Source organism: Hetaerina americana, unplaced genomic scaffold (assembly GCF_022747635.1).
Source record: "Hetaerina americana unplaced genomic scaffold, ioHetAmer1.1.p SCAF_9, whole genome shotgun sequence".
NCBI classification, from domain to species: Eukaryota; Metazoa; Arthropoda; class Insecta; order Odonata; family Calopterygidae; genus Hetaerina; species Hetaerina americana.
In genome coordinates this window covers 19,168,664-19,187,121 of record NW_027287538.1, presented here as the reverse complement: position 1 = coordinate 19,187,121, position 18,458 = coordinate 19,168,664, and the positions used below count along the sequence as shown (strand labels likewise).

The window sequence follows — 18,458 nt, the reverse complement described above, 5'->3', positions numbered from 1 at the left end:
TAAATGGCTTTTGTATGAAATGTTAACGCAGATGCCATTACTAATTTGTGGTCTTTTTTCTACTGTGTGAAAGTGGACAAATACTTAAGATTAGTTTCTGTTGGTATCATTGGTTATCATGGAATGGCCATCTGACGTTGCTAGGGATGCTCTTTCACAGGTGACCAATTTGGTGCTGGAGCCATTAGAGGATGAGAGAGTTGAGGTGCGTGAGAAAGCTGCACAAGTACTTGGTGGATTGCTACATTGTGGTTTTGTGGCTTCTAAGGAAACTTTACTTGTAAGTACATCCATAGTCATTTTTTGTTATACAGGACATTATGTGCATGTATGCATTAGACATAGCTAATTAAAGTGATAGTACCCTTTCAGCAATCTATTGTTTTGTGGCTGGTTTATATTTTGTCTCAAATATTTATTACTGGTGACAAATTATACTGAAATTCATAAAAGATTTGGCAAATGCTTTGAATCAAAATGGGGTGGCTATGCAGCTGGCTCTTGGAAGGAACCATTTTGTAATCATTACAAATGAATGAAATTCTTTTAAACAAAGAGTACTCCTAATCACGTACTTCATGCGTACACTGTATTTGGTTAGATGTGTCCATACTTTTTATCGGTAAGTGTGCTATCCGGGAAAGGGATGGTGTGTGGGTGTAACATGCATGTCAAAAACTTCCAATCTACACTCATCCTCCCACCTCAAAGATACAACCTTTCAGGATTTTCTCCACCCACTTCCTCTGCCGTGCATTGATTTCCCTGGCAACTTTGCCCCACTGTTTAAAACTGAAGTATTTACCTTTGCTAACTTTTGTCACTTTGCGGTAAAATATTTGTAGCCACTCTATAACCGTTTCATTTTTTCCTTACAGGAACTATTTAAGAAAAAGTGTACCACAAAATTGGTTCGTTTGAATAAACGGGATGGAGGTGCAGGATCAAAGGGCTCAGCTGAAAAGGCTTCATCTGCAATATTATTGCGGCACTCCGGAATACTGGGATTGTGTGCCTTCATCAATGCTCATCCTTATGATGTCCCAGAATTCCTTCCGGACATTTTTCTCATTTTGGGCAATCACTTAAGTGATCCTCAACCTATCCCGGTAAGCAATTGACCCATATTTTCAGTAATTTTTAAACCACTTGGCTTATTTTTCATGAGAATACTTGCCACCTCAAAATGTTCCTTTAGCATTTAAATGCTACTCCAGGCATTTGTTGGCCTATTTTCATATTTTGGTCAACATGAAGGTGCTGCCCAGTTATGATAACTACCGGGTGCATTACTGTATTTGATGGCATGTAAGACACACCTTTTTTCAAAATAATTTTCCAAAAAATTACCCGTATCTTATATGTGGTAGTGCGAACTCCATGGGTTAATGTTCAGTGCTGAATGTTATTTTTACCCCAGATGGTCAGTACTACCTATTTAGATGATTGCATTTACTCATGTACATTATTTCCATTGAAGAATGTTGTAGTAGAGGTTGTAATTATTAAGATCATTTTACATGAGGTGAATGTCATGTTGCTCCCTTCTGGGACATTGAAAGAGGTGTAAGGGAAATATCAAATGAACTTGGTCATATTTTCTCGCAGTTTGATTGTTGTAAAATAGCATCTGCTCTTCTTACTGTGAATTTTTTTTTAAATTACCCTAATTAATAACCCATGCTTTTGTGTAGATTTTTGAAACCTTTTTCTTGTGTGTGCCCTACTGAAATGAGAGTGCACCTTCTATGCCATCAAATGTGGTAATTTTTTATGCTCTCTTATTTTGTAAGTTTCACTTGTTTTGCATCTTAAAAGGTGCTTCAATTTTGTTCAGACGATTTTTCTCGTTTCACAGTAGTGTAAGTAAAATTGTGAAGAAAGCCTGCAAAATTTTCTAAGCTCTTTGTCATTTGATGATTATATTATGTTTTGTGGAAAATAATTGAATTAATTATTGTTCACTTCTTTCCTCTGCAAATGCAGTCCACCATTCGCAAAACGTTGTGCGATTTCAAGCGCACACATCAGGACAATTGGCTGGAGCACCAAGAGAAATTTTCTGAGGAGCAGTTGACAGTTCTTACAGAAATGATTGTTCCTCCATCTTATTATGCATAGTTATTGTTTCCTTAAAATAAACTTCATAATACTATTTATGAAAAGGCCTTTTCTCGCCACATTGTTTTTTATCAGTACTGTTGCAAATTTGAACAAAGAATTGTGGAAGTCAATGGTTTGGACGATTGTGAATCAGCAAGATCAACTTGCACATCTGATTCTGTGTTTAGATTATTTTCACATCTTTATAGTTCACCTCTCCTGTTTGTGTGCATGAGTGATACATTCATATTTTTCAAAGTTGTGTTTGAATTTACATTTGGTTGTGTTTCAATCAATTTTAAGAGTTTTTGGCATTGAAAGTATATAGGGAAAACTACTGCCATCATTTTTATTTAAACTTATTTAAGGTTGGCTGTGACGCAAGGTTTGCAGTGGTGATGGTTTTGAATCTTTATGTCCACTTATTTGTTAATGTATGTAATCCCTGATTTATCATCTTTTATATAAACATGGATGCAAGTGATTTAATTATATTTTACAAAATCTTGTTTTGATTGCCTTTCAAGTGAGCTAAAATGCTATTCAAATTTCAAACTTTCTCCTTAGGTAGTTATTCTCTCAACCAAGTGCAAAATATTATTCTCTTGACTCTGACAATTTCATTTACTGTTTAGTAATGTTATGAATGTGTTCATGAGTTGAAGGAATATAGGAATGAATTTTAATTCCCCTTAAACTACCCCTGGACAAGTTGTAAGGAGTATCTTGGATGGTAATCCAATTTATTTATCTTCAAAATCAGGTTACTATACGATAGTGTATGAAATTTTAGATATTTGAAGCATTTTTTCTCATGAGAAACTAAGGGTTTCATTTGAGATATGAATACTGTAAGTGGGGATGGAATTACATTTTTTTTAAGTTTCTTTCTGTGAAGTCCTATGACTACTACTTACCTAAGTCTTTCATATTGATTAAATGTTGCAATACTTCTTAGATAAGACTCCATCAAGATTTGCTCCTCAAGTACTTTTTGGTGATCATTTGAGTGATCAACTGGAAATCTTTCTAATGTAATTGTTGATTAAATAGATGATTTTGGGTTGGATTTAAAAATTATCATAAAAGTCATTCCAGACGAAGTGGCCATTGTGGTGCTGTAATGTTGGCAAGAGTCACCTGTGCTGGATATTATTTGAAATGTTTCACTCCAAGCTACTAGGTAGTTGTGATTACTGTGGTTTTTGTAGAATGTTTCACGTTTATCTTTTTGTATTTAAATTTCAACTTGGAAAGCAATGAATTTTACACATTATTATTTTCAAGTTTGGACCAGTTAAGTTATATAACACCTTTTTGACCATTGATAATGGTCCAATGGACCAATGATAACATTTGGCCAATATCATCTACTAAAATCCTTCTGAAAGGCTTGTTTGCTGTGAAAATACTGGTTTATAAACTACCTCTTATAAATTGATGTGGCAACGTGCACTTGAACTTTTAAGTTGTGAATGTAAGTTACCTGAACTTCCCTGATGAACATGCTGATTGGCAAAGAATACTTGGGAGCTCGGGGTGTCACTTACAAGCTCTTGCCAGATGTGTGCCTCAGGGAATAAATGTGACTGATCAATGTGTACAAATGAAAACCTTGTGTGATGACAAATCCAAAATAAAATAAATACAAGTTTAAAACATGGTCTTTTTGAAAAATATCTGCAGATGTTGCAGGGATATCTGAATTGGAACCATGTAATTCCCTGAATTATACTTCAGTTTTTGTAAGTGGATTGATTGGTTGGTGGGAACAATATCCAGAACATCAGTCTGTTAATGTAATGGGCCAGTCACCATATCTAAGCAATGGATGGATTCAAAATGCAGGAAGTTCGGACATCAAAATGAAGTTTTTATTCTTTGTTTGTTAGGCACAATGCAAGAGAACAAAATAAAGTGGCTTGAGCTCTGCTCCTACCATAGACAGCATTCTGGACGAAGAACAGTTCCATTTGGGGAAGGCTAATGAGAGGGCAGGTCAAGTTCTCTCAGCGCCTGTGCAAGTCTATTGCTCATGAAATCCTGTGATTAAGCATAGCCAGCTGGTTGAAATGATATCTTCAGAGCCGAAATGAGCCCTAACAAAGGAACTTCTTGCCAAGAATTTTCTTTCTTGAAGACACATTCTTAAAACTTGAAATATTTTTTTCAGCCAATCAATGAATAATTGATATGAAGGTGTTTTGTTTATTTGTAAGAAAATTTTAATTTTATTTCCATGCTAGAAATGTAATATCTGAGAGTATGTTCATTTCCAGCTAATTTTTGCTCCCTTTGTTTCCCCTGGTAAATTCAGAAGCATTATGCAAATACAACCCTTGCCAAAAAAGTGCCAAAGTTGCTGTGAGTGACGCTGATAACTTTCCCAGCAATGCCAGCTTCTATCTAGGAGACTCTTCTTGATGGTTATAAATGTAAATAAAAATTGAATAATTCTTATTTTTATGCTTTAGTCTCTTCTTTTGGATTTCATTAAATACTCTTATGCTGTTTGCAGAATAAGGGATATTTAGCTAATGGAAATTTTTGTTATTGGTATAGCATAAGAATCTTTCATCTCTGCAGGGTAGGTCAATTGCTCTACTATGGAAATGTGGATGTCTCTGAGATATTTGATACCATCATCTGGGAATGTAGAAACTTATTATGGATATGACTTGGAGTGTTGGACATTGTATCATCTTAAAATGAGCAAGTCTTTCCCATGAGGGGACATTGTTTTCTTCCAAAATTTATAGTGCAGCTTCTTATTAGGTCCTGTGTTTCGGCGATGATATCATGGGCCATCCTGGAAACATTTGACCCCCTCATCTGGAGAGATACGGACTTGATATATTATGACAATGAGTCAGTCTTTCCTAGCAAGTGGGATGTTGTTTCTTGCAGAAATCCTGAGTGGGCTGTGAGAGTATCACCCTTGAGGGTTGTAAAGAAAATGAAATTTAGTCTCATTAGTGCAGTATAATAGTTTTCCAGCCGTGTTTTTGTTAAATTGGTTCAAAGCGCAATTCTTCCAAAGGGATAGCATGTTACCTAAAAATTGCAAAACTATTGGAAATTTATTTTAAATAATAATCTTTTTACAGACATTTTTTATAAATCTTGCATTTCTCATTAAAATAGGCAATTTTTGCACAATATTAGGCAATTATGCATGATACTCAAAAGGATTAATTGTTATTAGCAGCATTCCCAATTTCAGAGATAAAGTAGACTCAACTAGTTCTATTGCTGAATATTGACATGAACTTACTGTAAGTGTTAGAATTGATGTCATGTTACTATTCTCGGTAATTTTATTAACTACCAAGTGTCATTCCAAAAAGGAATATTTTATTATTGATGTATTTTCAAAAAAAGAGGGACTAGCACTTAAAATACCTCTTGCCAAAATAGGGGTTAGGGTAATTGGTGGAGATGTTAGAAGAGGAAAAGATGATGAGATTTTATAGAAAGGGAATAGGGAAGGTTTCTACGACTAGCTTAAAGCTGCAGACAAGGTCAAGGCCAAGAAAGCAAGGTTGGGGTGTGGCCAATGGCAAGTGAAATAATGCCACTGTTGAGGGGGAAAGAGGGGATAATTTAAAATTTGTGAATCCATTTTGCCAGATTAAATGCTGGGAAGCTACTTTTTTTTGTTTTCTAGCTGGCTCATCTTGGATTGTTTAGGACTTTCATGCATTTGAAATTTGCTGTGTATCTCGACCCTGTGATGGCATTTAGAGCACAACTCAAAGGCTTGAGTTCAATTCCTGGTAACTCAGGATACCCCTGGATTCACCCATGCTGCCATTTTTCAGGTAATTGTTCTATAAACCATAAAAAAATTCACTGGTAAAACCTTTATTTCTGTATCTCAAAACTGTTCTTCACGGAAACATTTTGGTCACCACATTTAATTCCTAATTACAGCATAGACCTTATGAACAATTTTTCATGGTCTACCATGTTTGGTACCCCTTTTGAACAGAGTTGTTAAAGTGAAATTTCAAAAATATTTCAAAGTTCATCAGCTAGTTAAGAGCAGAAACCTTGACCGGTAGTCGATAACAGGGATGAAGCAACTGAATTTCATTTGTTAACATGAAAGTGTAATATTTATTATTTACTTATGAGAAAATCTAATCCTTAATCAATATAATTTTGTCATTGGGTAATTCAGTGATTAAGACTCCTGACAGGAGGGCCTGGGTTCGAATCCCGGGTATGCCTCTGGGCACCCTCAATTTCATCCAGAGTGATTTTTAGGAAACCACCGGTGACACATAGATAGGAACTGGCTCCCCCTTGTTTCCCTGATGTATGCTGTAGGGTTTGGTATTAGGTGAGGTCCCTCCTCACCTATCAAACCAACCTCCGAGTTGCTGTAGTTTGTAACCATTAATTTTGTATGATTGAACTAAGGGTAATTTTACTTCATACAAGTGTTTTAACACGTAAAGGAGTGGGGATGGGTACTTTGATTTATTCGCCACCTGCAATTTCCATAGGAAACTGGTACCTAGGAAATTACACACACATCGGTTTAATCGGGTGTGTCCAGAGATATCCCACCTTTGACCCCTGGTATTATACCTCTACTCTGGTCTCCAACTCCAGCAACCAATTTTGTATTCCAGAAAACTTCCCTTTTTTCAATAATTAATATTCCAATACTCTCACTTTATTTACCCCCCTTCTTGTGTGCATCCACGTAGCTGGAACTTTTGACTCATAGTATTGGCCATTTTTACAACAAATGTTATTTGGTAAAAAAAAATATTTTATGAAAATACCCAAGATTTTCTGCAAACCTCCTTCATGAGAGCTGTAATACTTGGGTTAAGTGATCTTTTTCAGTGCATACATTGGTTTGTCGCAGTTATGTTCTTAATCCATTATGATTAATGTACCTTTCATGCATATGCAGATCGATCATGCTGTAACAAATGATCCATTTTGAAAGGAGCATTTTTTTAAACACATTTGGTTTGTGGGTCCAGCCAAGTCTTACATATCAGTAATTTTTTTAAATTCTTGTCCTTGCATTACTATGGATGACCATTTCTTGGGCATGGTATCTCACCCTCATGAAACTGTTTACAGGAACCTTGATATTTAAAAAAATTATTAGAGCTGGAGACATGATTCAAAAACAATCTTTTAGCTCTTGAAGTGACATTCTAAAATGTTTACCTCAAAGCCACCTCCTCTTCATTGTAATAAAGGCTTAACTTGAGTTGAGGTGAAAAAATGTTAACTTCGGAGTCAGTTTTTTTAATGAAGTGGTTACAGGCATTAAATTTTTAATAATGCTTACTGACCTACAGAGTTTGAAAATAAATTAAGGCTCGGAAATGATTTTTTTCTTTATTGGCAAGGCCGTTTTGGTTATTTCGATAGTTTTTGGGTTTAAATGATACACGATTCGCCCACTTGGGCAAAATCAAATAATTTCCAAGAAAATCCTCCCAATTATTTCAACTTGAAATCTATGCCCTACTTAGTGGCAATTCATGATGATTGAGTAAATAAACTATATTTTTTCACATAAAGAACCTCATCATAATACTACTTGTTTTGGTGCATAGGCGACATCAACGATACCCAATGTCGCCTATGCATCGAATAGATAGTATAATAATAGGTTTTCTGGGTAAAAAAACCAATTTAGTCAGTGATATTTCTACTTAGCTACAACTTTTGGATCTATAAGCAAGCCTTGCTGCCTCTGGGAGTTATGTGCAGTTCTTCAAAGAATAATCCTTGTCTATGTGTGCTTCTCTGAAATTGTAGTATAAGATGCCCTATCTGGAGGGCAGGAATGACTTTAGACCCTTTGTCAATTGTAATGATTTGTAAACTCAACAAAGCACCAAGGTGAAAGTGCTTTCTATATGGTCTTAGCAAATAGCTTACTTGTTGCTGTAATCCTGAAGAAAAAGTATTCCGAGTTACTAGAATTAACTAATTCCAGTTTTTAATAACTTAAGTTATTTTTCCCATAACATTTATCTTTCACCAATGCAGAGACGTATTCACTACCACTTTCTAATGCACAAGACTTCTAAAATACTGAGAAAACCACATGGGTCTGTCACATCTTGTTTAGTGAGTGTTGCAGATCGAGTGTACGCAGTAAATTCGTTGAACCAATTCCTAGGAGTCAGAGGTTCCGCTAACAAGTATCCAAGCATGTCCCCTAAATATTACTATTACCATTATTTGGTGACGCGAATTACTAAACCGGCTCCTTCAGTAAACCGGTATAATTAAAGGATGAACTTTCATCTCCATCAATAGCTTACTCTCCAAATAATTGGCCATAAAAATTCAGTGATTACGCACCCCATGGAAGAACATGCGAAAATAAGGCAAGCATTCAAGTTCTTCCAACCGAATATTCCCAATTAAAAAATAATACGAGGCCATCAACGTACTTCATGAAGCTACTGTAGCAAGGTTTGCTTAAAGCTCCAATTATTGGCCCTACAGCAATTCAAAACCTTCACAGCTGTTTTTTCACTACAAGGAAATTATACTATCGCTAACTTTTACCGAAGCACATTGGAAGATAGTAGGCGTTTTATTGGATCTGGCCTCACACTAAATTATTTGATAGCAAATAGTTGCATGATTTAACTGTTTATATACTCAAAGTAATGAATCATTAAATGCTTAAGGACAATTTTCTAGCAAGAGTAAAATCAAAGAATTGGAGCCATGCGACTAGGCTTCTTCTATGAAAAATTCGCCAGGACAAGTTTTACACATCACACACCCATATGAGAGACGTCACTATAAAAATATTGAAACCGCTAACCATATGTTCCAGGCTCCGGTAGGGAAAATATGCAAAAAATAAAACTTGTAGATTTTCACCATTTTTATTTAGAGCAAGGTTACAGCAGTTTCGTTGAATCAGGTGTGCGATTCACGATTTGGAAATTACAACCACCACTGGCGCCTATCTTATTTCCTTACTGGCTGACCACCTGGGCGCATTTCCTGTAAATCAAATTGATATATTCATTTGTCCGTTTATTTCCATTATCATCCACCGAAATACCAAGAGGGATCTCACCCTGCTTACCCTAGGGAAATTTCTCATCGGCGGTTGCCTCTTCCTGCGATCGGTTTTGCTCCTGTTTCTCACTACCTTGGAGTGAATGGCGCAAGATACACAGTAATGCAGCTTGGCATACAGTTTGGGTAGCATATACGCTGAAATGAAGGTATATTATCAGTAAATAGGCAACATTTCAGACATCTAGGAATTGACCTTTTGAAGTAACAATTAACTTACATGTGTACACGCTAGCCTCGGTTATGTCTCGAACAGCAGCAGCTTCGACGATATTCCTAATTACAAATTTCTTAATTGCCTTGTCCTTAGGTACACATCTGGCACAATTTGTACAGCGTACGGGGTTGACATGGCCTCTACCATGTTTAGACCGTCCGTTATTCCTTCTTTTGCAAGTCTGAAAATTAGAATCAAAATTAGCAAACGCCGTGCAAGAACCCCCGCTGATTAACTGAGGCGCACACAATCCAACAATAATTCTGTAAAATCTGTACTCTGTAAAAATACCTTCAATATAGAACCCGGACAACATTACTTCAAACAAGCGCATATAAGAATGTCAGTCAACGAATATTTACTAAATAATAATAAGTATTGGTTGGGTTTTCCAAAGAACTAGTCTATGTAGAATTACATGCAATTTACTTGGAAAAATAAGCCCTTTAATGGTTAAAATTAAAATTACAAACAAACTCACCATGATGCCTCGTGGTATGACTGGAAACCGGAAGTGAAAGAATAAGAGAATGTTAAGATCGACGAAAAGTACGACATCTAGGGGGAAGATTTTAAAAGTGCGGGACATTCGAAATGTCTACCGTAGGGAATATAGTAGGAAGATCGCTGGGCAACGTAATGGTTTCCCAATTTGACGTGGCAATTTCCGAATTTTAGCAATATTAAAGCAGAGAATAACCTTGATAATTATCGTTTCTGTGTAACAAGTATTTTTTGTTAACGTGAAATCCTGGGAATTTGTGCCAACCGAATATATACAATTCAATATATCCAACTGAACTTGTAATGGTAAACATTAATGAAGAGTTACTTGTCATGTTAACGATTTAGAAATATAACTCTTCATCCATAGTGTTTATACTTTACGAAAAATTTATTTACTAACGTGAATAAACTTGAAGTCTTCCACATAGCCTCAAATAAGTCAATGTAAATGTTAACTGTGATTCTATACTCATGAAGGGGTTTTATGCAGCGAAAGTCTCTTCTCATTTTGAGATGTTTCTCCAAGAGTCCCTATTCTGATCCATACAGTGTAACACTTCACCTACATGTCAATGATCACAGAACTGTTTCTTTATTGAATCAATAATTTATTTAAGTTTCTTATCGATCAAAATTGTCTTGTGAATAATATCCAGTTCGTGGTAGCTTAGGCCTCTTTCATCTGTTCCTTATAAAATCTTATACAAATTCCCCTGGCTCTAATTTTTCCCTTTTTAGTCGACTTAACTTCAGCTTTTCCATTCCAGCGTAGCAGTTTTATTTTCAAGTTGACCATTGGTTCAATTTAAGGAGGTAAGTTTGTGTGGATTTTTTTCACATGTCCATTCCAATATTTATACGCCATCCAAAAAAACTCAGTATGATCACATTTCTTCCTGTTCATCTGATTAATATTCTTTGGTATTCTAATTCTTTAGGTATGCTCATTATTATTTTAGATGGTGATTGCATTTCATAGCCTTGCCTTACAAGACAAAAGCTGATATACCAGTTATATTTAATTGTTCTTCAATTCCACATTCATTCCATCTTTATTTATTCCATCCAATATCACTTTCCATTTCTTATCTTGCTTACCTAATGTCCTCCCATTCAGGAGAGGGCTTTTTACCTTAAAACTATAGTAAATATCTTTTAAATCTATTTATTTGCTTATTTTATGATATTTCTTTTTCTTCAGACATACTGCTGCACCTATACTGTGATTTTTCTCAGATGCCAGACGAAATAGGGGAACCACAATCAATAATGCGAGGAGAGAAGTAGCAGCCTACAATGTGGTGTTATTTTCATACACCATAAAGCTCCACATCTATCAAACCAACTTTCAGGTATTTATTGTGAACACCATAAAAATGTCACCGGTAAAACATTTGTACACATCTGAAAATTGTACTTAATGGAAACATTTAGGTCAATGCATTGCATTCTGAATTGCAGAGTAGCCCATATCAGTTATTTTTCATGATTTGCCCATGCCACGTTTCAGCCGAGTTGCTAAAATTCAGAATATTCTAAGTGTAAAAGTCATTCCCTTTGACCAGGATGATTTTAACCCTGGAAATTCTACATTTTAATACATATTAGCAGATGACTGCATTAAAAGGTAGTGGTGTTGAATTTAGTAGGCCTGCAGTTCTTTTAAAGTTGTTAAGGCGAACTTTCTCAATTATTTTTAAGTTCTTCAGTAAGCAAAGAGTAAAAACCTTGACAAATGGTTGATATCAGTGATGAATCAGCTAAATTTTCTTTATGAAAATTCAAAAAATAGAACGTATTTATTTTCTATTCATGATAAAATCTATTCCCTCATCACCAATTTAACCACACAGCCACTCCCCATTGACAACAATAAGGGTGGATGGACTTGTACGTTCTGTTGACCACTAGAGCAATGCAAGCAGGAACAATTATGGTTGCTCCCTGTAGTATCACCCATGGCAGATACATTAAAATGTAGGACCCAGACGAAAGTAGTAGTTCAGTGGGTCTCGCCGAGTCTGATCCCAGCAAGGTCATATAGGAAATTGAGGTCATATTGAGTGATCATATAGGAAATGCTTGGCGATACAGTAAAAAGGCAAATTCAACTATCTTTTTGAGGAGATATATAATTCATTGCTATATTTTTCTTCAAACCATGAATATTCATTTATGCTTCAAAGTAAAACAGTTAGTTCTTAAGCTGCAACTGTAGAAGTTTAGCGCTGGATATTTTACCATGCCAGTATTTGCTTTGATGCTACAATTTGGTTACCACCAATTAAAATGGAAGTAGAGAGCCATGTCTTTGGTCCACCAACGGTCAATTATTTTGGGTGATTAACTCTTTCTTGCTCTATAACATTATTTCCTCCCTCCCCTAAACCACTTACTTCCCGACTGTTCATTCCTCTTCTGATTGCAGGCATTTTATTCAAAATGTCTGCCATATGTCCCTAATGATTCATTCATTACCGCTAGCCATTTCCTGTGACCATAATGATATAGTAAGGTGCAACCCTGTGGATTTTGTGCTTATATCTCAAACCCCTGAGGTAAACTTTTTTCTTTAAATTACAATGCAACAAATTCAGAGGGTAAAAAATCTTTTGCCTTGACCATGATCCTGGTGTTGCAGGTACTTTGACATGACAGGCCTAGTAATTTTATTTTCAGTACATTTTGGGTAGGAGACATGTTTTTATTAGTTTAAATTTTTTTTAACTTCTCATACATTAATTTGCTTTCAAATAATTTTCATTAAGCATTCACCATTAGAAATTCCTATAAGAGCTCCTGCTTCATTGAGTCTTTTCATATTGTTTCTCAAACAATAGGTATGAAATTGGTGGCCTAATACCAAAGTTCAAGACATGGCTCAGGAGGAGTAACATTTATCATAATGAAACAACTATATTTAGTAGCTATTTATTCTTTTGACCCACACTTTCTACAACTTTTTGATTTACATTTTAGGGTACACTCACAGAGGCTCCCCAGGCTAAATGAAAACAGTAAAAAAATTGGAATCTCACTAGTACAGATTTAAGAAGGGTGAATACTAGTTACTTAATTGACAATCCAATTAACATTAATGAACTTTCACACTGACATTCACTAACACGATAAAAATATTAGTTTTGGAAGTTTGTGTTGTGAGTCTCAAAATACTATAGCTTCATAAATAGTGTCAACATTACAAGCCTAAAACATGTCACAAAACCAATGGTCTTTTGATTTAATTGGAATGTAACCACTTTTCTTTACTTAAACATGCTCCTCCTCTGTTAAGCATTCGACCATTTTTACTTTTCTGCAGCAAGTTTCCTCTTCAAAGACTCCGGCATCTCAGGAGGGGGTGGTCGAGGAATTCCAAGCCATACTTTAACTGCATCATAAATGAACCACTGTGCAGCTGTGAGAGTACCAATCATAATGATCCTGGGAGTAAGACCCTTCCACAGACCTAATTAACAGGGGTAAAACAGGGGCATTTTATTATATCTTCTTATTATGCACATTTTTTACTTACATAAACCTAATTGATCAACAATAACAGCATTAACAATTGACTTAAAACTACCCAATGTTGAACCATTTCCAACAGTGCATCATTTGAATAGTTTCCTCAAATAATCAAACATTTCACATTATTCTGATAGCATCCAAGAGTTGTGGCAATGACAGAATTATGAATTAGAACAAAGTTTAGATAAATGAAGCACATCTGTCCCCTCATTTATTAAGCCAGTGGTGTAGATAACCATAAAAATAGAAGAGAGACAGAAAATAGAACACTATTCTCAATGTCAATTACATTCATTAGAATTCCCAGTAAATAAAGAAATATCTATCCTTACGACATACCGCATCTCTATCGCTAGCTAATGCACACTAAAGGCAACAATTATATCTATATGTAGGAATATCAACACACAAATCTGCTTTGTTGTGTACAACAAAGATAAGCAATTAGCATTGACAAGAATAAATACAGAAGGATATGTTTATAGGATAATGCCATTTAATTCTCCTGAGCCAGCAGCAAATCATTCTATTCCAATTGAAAAAGAATTTTGGTGGTGTGCTCATTTTCACATTACAGAATTTTTTCATCTAATAGCCTCAAATGTCAGACCTCTAAACAAAATTGTTTCACTATTTAACTTCCACAGAGTGACACCTTATCAATAATAGTAAGCACCAGAAATTGAGTACACATGACATATACATAATAATACAAGAGAACACACAAAATATACAAGATGCAATCAGCATAACTAGAAAAACTTCTATTTTACTAACCTGCCATTCCCAGTTTCTTGGCGGCTTCAATGGCTGTTGAGCCCTTATCTTGGTTTAGTTTGGACACAACTGTATCAGCAGGATGTGACACAATGGCACAGAACACGCCAGCAATGTAACCGGCAGCAAATGTGACAACCAACTGCTCTCCCTTTGTACAATCAGCACGGGGTTTTGGTACAACATGCCTGCAAAGTGAATTTGGATCTAGTAAAACTTGAAAATTCCTCAGTAATTTTTCAAACACAATATAACCCTCAGTAGGACTTTTAACAACAGTGAAAAAATAGCAAAGTTATAAATTTAAGAGAACTCAATGAGGAGATAGAGAGGATGTCTTACTTATATAGCAATTCAACTGTTCGCTCAAAGCAAGCAAACTTCATCATTGTGTATGGGATTTGCCGCATCCAGAGGGGAACCAATCCTTTGTAGAATCCTGAAAGGCCTTCATCCTTAAAAATGGTGGGGGCAGCTTTTCTCAAAGTGCTAGGAAATCCAGGCATAGTTTGGATTCTAACCTAAAAGGAAAAATAAGTATTAGTAAAATTAAGGTTTCAAAGCAAGATATAGACTAAAAATTGAATACAAAAAATCGACACCACGTAAAAGAAGTTTATACCTTTACGGCTTCCATGGGACTCAGAGCAATGTCTGCAAAAAATTCTGCCGATGCAGATGCAGCTAGATACAAAGATGTCCTCCACAAGTATGCATTTTCTTCTCCAAGCATATCAGAATATACAACTTTAAAAATTTCATAAAATCCAAATTTGCACAGACCCTATACAGAAGAGAATTATTAATACCATTTTTTGGGCATTTTACAACAAATTAGTCTACTAATGCATGAAAAAACATACCTGAGCAGAATAACCAAAGAAGGTGGGTGCCCATCCCTTCCCAAGGCCTTTAAGTCCATCTTCCTTAATGGTAACCTGATAATAATCAATAAAGGAAAATTATACCATAGGCAATTACTCTAAATGAGGGAGTGCAGGATAATTATGCAAATTGTTCTGCATTTTATCATATCATCAAAAGGAAATTTAAATTGCATTTCATTGTAATATTTAGGTTTAGGTTCTACATGCCTACATATTATGAAGATCATAAAGAGAGTTCTTACCCGGAATCCATTGAATATAGATTTATATTTTTCAGGGTTCACTTGGATTCGGCATTTGACTAAATCAAGAGGCACAACCGCAGTGTGTGTCAGTCCACATGATAGGATTCCTCCAAAACCACATAGCATAAAATATTTTGTGGATCCAAATTCACAGCTGGTTTCATCTGACGGAATAAAACATGACATTACATTTTATTCACTTTTTCAAGGGCAAAACTTTTTTCACGAGTGAAATCAAAGAGATCACCATACTTCCAGCAGCTTATATGGCAGGAGATGAATATTATGTAACCAAAGGGCAATCAGAAATACAAGCTTATATCCACAGAATAATGAATCATTACTGGTGGTGATTGAGCGATTGATGTATTGAGCAATACATGAGTTAATGAAATATTGTGTAGTATGGGAGAGAGGCTTGGAATGAGGAGAAAATTAGGTCAACATAACACCAGTCATGTTACCAAAATGGAAGGTCACTACATCAAACAAAACTTAAGTCCCCTCAACAATTTCCAGCAGCTTAAACAAATAACAAGAAGCTAGAAATGAGTTCGCCACAGACTACAATACAACTCCTCCTGATCAAGGGACTTAAAAGAGGGCAAAAATATTAAAATTCATTGTTTAATGTGAAATCCAATGCTACACTGTCGGGCCATGGGCTCCACTTTTTTAAATTATACCAAAACAATGTTCATTTAACACAGCAACAAATTCATAAATTCGCTGATAAGGTTGAATCCTAAACTTCTGAGACTTTTAGTAGTAGTAGTAGTTTTGAGGGGAGGCGACCGACAGCTAAGGTCATTTGCGCCATAGGGGATGGATAGGAAAGGATGAAGGGTGGAGAGAAACCCGGCGTCGGCATTAGCCTACTCTTTACGAAAGGCGCCAAGGGGTCCGCAGTTTAACGTCCCATCCGACGGACGGCGTACTCACTCAAAGTGCCCTCCACAAAGCACCTCAAGTAGGGATCGAGATACCTCTGAAAAATATTCAACACCGCCGGGATTTGAACCCGCGCCCTCATGGTGGGAGGCCAGTACGTTAGCCCCCGCACCATCTCGATCCCCTTCTGAGACTTTTATGAAATAAGTTTTCATTTCATGACTTTATACATGCAGGGCATAAAAACTTCACAACAAATCACACTCGGAAAAATTAGGAATACATACTTTCCCTGTGATTGATGGAATTCCTTCTATATTAGACTACCTTAGGGAAGCAAACCGCAAATTAAAATGGGTTTTACAGGAACTGACAATAATAGATTACAGACCAGGTTTTAACAATTGTATGAAGAGGCCACATGATGAAAGGGGAGGATTCACAGGGGGAGTGGAATTGGTCATTAAAATGCTCATTATTGATTTTTAGTAAAACAGCTTTCAGTAACTCTGTAGATATGGGTTAAACGCTTTGTGTCTTCCGATTCGGCCATGAATGTAGACCACCACTAAGTCTCCGGTGAAATGAACAGGGACTGGAATTATCCAATCTTTAATTAACAGTAATAATAATTCTATTACAGCTCATAAAACTATTGAAACATCTCATGCAAATCTTAAGGAATTATTGGAGGGTTAAATTACACAAAAAAATTAGCTAACACGATGTGAAAAATTAGTTCAAACCAATAAACAGGAAACCCAACACTGCAAAACCAACACTCAAATTACCTAGGTTGTGGAATTACTCGCCCCAAGTATAGTTTTCGAGGTAACTAACTTCTTCCATTCCTGAAAATTGTAAATAGGCTAAGATTATAAGGAATGGCTAATCTGAAATGAATTCTGTGGAGACAGGCATAAAAAATAAAAACTTAAGTAATTACATTCACAAATATACATGAATAGAACAAGGTGTTCAGCTAGTCCACTGCTCGACAATCAGATTTCACTAATAAAATTTATCAACAAGATGAATCAGCAATTAGAACAAAATATGATGAATGTGAAGTTCGGATTAACACTATAGTTCATTCCAAGCTGAATGCATTCAAAATGACCTACTGTATAAATGAGTTTTACTTGACGTGAGGAAACAATTAACACATCACCAGACAAAATAATTACTGAAAATTACATCTCCAGACAAATACATATAACATAGAAGATACGGAATAAAAATAACTTTACATTCACCTTTGAATAATGATCAAATATTCTAATCCAGTAATTCCGTGTATAACTAATTAGCGATTGATTCGACATAATTAAATTATCCATTAATACTAAATATCATAAAAATACCGACAGTTATGAGGGAAAATCTTGGCTGCATAAGATTTGTATTTAAATAATATAATAGCAATAAACCTTTTCCTAGTGCGCTGAATTCAAACTATTAATCCTCCATTTATAACTACGCTATCTTACCCGCAGTTGCCGCAGCTGCTATTTCCCTGCCAGGTACTAATTGATTATCCACGTTAGATGTTGGAGCATCACAACTAGCTACTTGGAAAGGGCTCCTAAAGGACTTGTTTTTCGCTGCTTCCAAGACTGATAGCAACATCTTCCTATAATGTTAAATCTGGACATTTCAAAAATATTATTTCAGCTATAGAATTAAATATAGAAATAAAGTTCACGTTCACTACCATTAATAACACTCGGACCTACCTATTAATATCTTATGTACAATGACTGGCCCGTGATCACGCCTTAAAAAGCCGACGAAATGCAGTGAACGTTAATCACTTCAGCTACGTCTGCTTCCACGGGAGAAAAGAGGCTGGTCGGTCTCTCGGAATTCAGTCCAAGTAGACATATATTCCTATGAAAGGTAAAATAATATTTATTCAAAAATAAAATTAATTTTAAAAATATTTTTCAGAATTTTTCAACTAGAAAATAAATATAATTTTAACTTTAAGTGACAAATTTTACACATAAAAAGCTCATTTGACTTTTCAGCACTGCCGGTCAACAAAATTTTGGATGCAATCGCTGCGTTGTCAAATTTAAAAACCTAAAAAAACATTTGAATTAAGCTTAGTGAGGAAATTGGGCAACCAGACTATTCGTTGTTTATATGAGTAAAGTGTGACCAGGAGAAATTCTTTTTGAACTGATAAATATGATATTTTAATTCGTCATC

The 18,458-nt window shown here is 35.6% G+C and overlaps 3 protein-coding genes across 5 annotated transcripts in view; 1 reads left to right on the top strand and 2 right to left on the bottom strand.

Moving 5' to 3' along the window:
• The window catches only part of LOC139699112 (proteasome activator complex subunit 4-like), a 49,073-nt gene extending 45,311 nt beyond the window's left edge, over positions 1-3,762 (top strand). The window contains exons 31-33 of the mRNA XM_071598139.1: positions 161-280; positions 879-1,109; positions 1,987-3,762. Of these exons, the coding sequence (XP_071454240.1) occupies positions 161-280; positions 879-1,109; positions 1,987-2,121 (486 nt within the window). The 3' untranslated portion in view covers positions 2,122-3,762. The remainder of the gene's footprint in view (positions 1-160; positions 281-878; positions 1,110-1,986) is intronic.
• A 5,209-nt stretch (positions 3,763-8,971) lies between these two features.
• RpS26 (ribosomal protein S26) lies at positions 8,972-9,944 on the bottom strand. The gene is made up of 4 exons (XM_071597672.1): positions 9,888-9,944; positions 9,410-9,587; positions 9,197-9,327; positions 8,972-9,111 (listed from the first exon to the last, which is right to left on the bottom strand). The coding sequence occupies exons 1-4, from the start codon at positions 9,888-9,890 to the stop codon at positions 9,076-9,078; spliced, it is 348 nt and encodes a 115-aa protein (XP_071453773.1). The 5' UTR covers positions 9,891-9,944; the 3' UTR covers positions 8,972-9,075.
• A 2,888-nt stretch (positions 9,945-12,832) lies between these two features.
• LOC139698631 (solute carrier family 25 member 3-like) lies at positions 12,833-18,112 on the bottom strand. Of its 3 annotated transcripts, none has more exons than XM_071597484.1 (8): positions 17,981-18,112; positions 17,735-17,891; positions 15,351-15,517; positions 15,085-15,159; positions 14,844-15,005; positions 14,564-14,742; positions 14,222-14,409; positions 12,833-13,382 (listed from the first exon to the last, which is right to left on the bottom strand). In XM_071597484.1, exons 2-8 carry the CDS (start codon positions 17,871-17,873, stop codon positions 13,222-13,224), a joined length of 1,071 nt encoding a protein of 356 aa, XP_071453585.1. In that variant the 5' UTR covers positions 17,874-17,891; positions 17,981-18,112; the 3' UTR covers positions 12,833-13,221. The 3 variants fall into 3 exon arrangements, with proteins under 3 accessions (XP_071453585.1, XP_071453586.1, XP_071453587.1); XM_071597485.1 differs by having other exon boundaries at positions 17,735-17,877; positions 17,981-18,107; XM_071597486.1 differs by lacking the exons at positions 17,735-17,891; positions 17,981-18,112 and adding an exon at positions 17,036-17,060.
• Between the last annotated feature and the right edge of the window lie 346 nt (positions 18,113-18,458).

Excerpts from the sequence above, each read along its gene's own strand:
- RpS26 (XM_071597672.1), bottom strand. Across the intron at positions 9,328-9,409 it reads CGAGGCTAGCGTGTACACAT|CGTATATGCTACCCAAACTG; the intron begins GTAAGTTAATTG and ends CCTTCATTTCAG. Across the intron at positions 9,112-9,196 it reads CGATGAGAAATTTCCCTAGG|GAAATGCGCCCAGGTGGTCA; the intron begins GTAAGCAGGGTG and ends TTTGATTTACAG.
- LOC139698631 (XM_071597484.1), bottom strand. The coding sequence starts at position 17,873 with ATGTTGCTATCAGTCTTGGAAGCAGCGAAAAACAAGTCCTTTAGGAGC. Across the intron at positions 15,006-15,084 it reads TCTTTGGTTATTCTGCTCAG|GGTCTGTGCAAATTTGGATT; the intron begins GTATGTTTTTTC and ends TCTTCTGTATAG. Across the intron at positions 14,410-14,563 it reads ACAGTTGAATTGCTATATAA|GCATGTTGTACCAAAACCCC; the intron begins GTAAGACATCCT and ends TTCACTTTGCAG.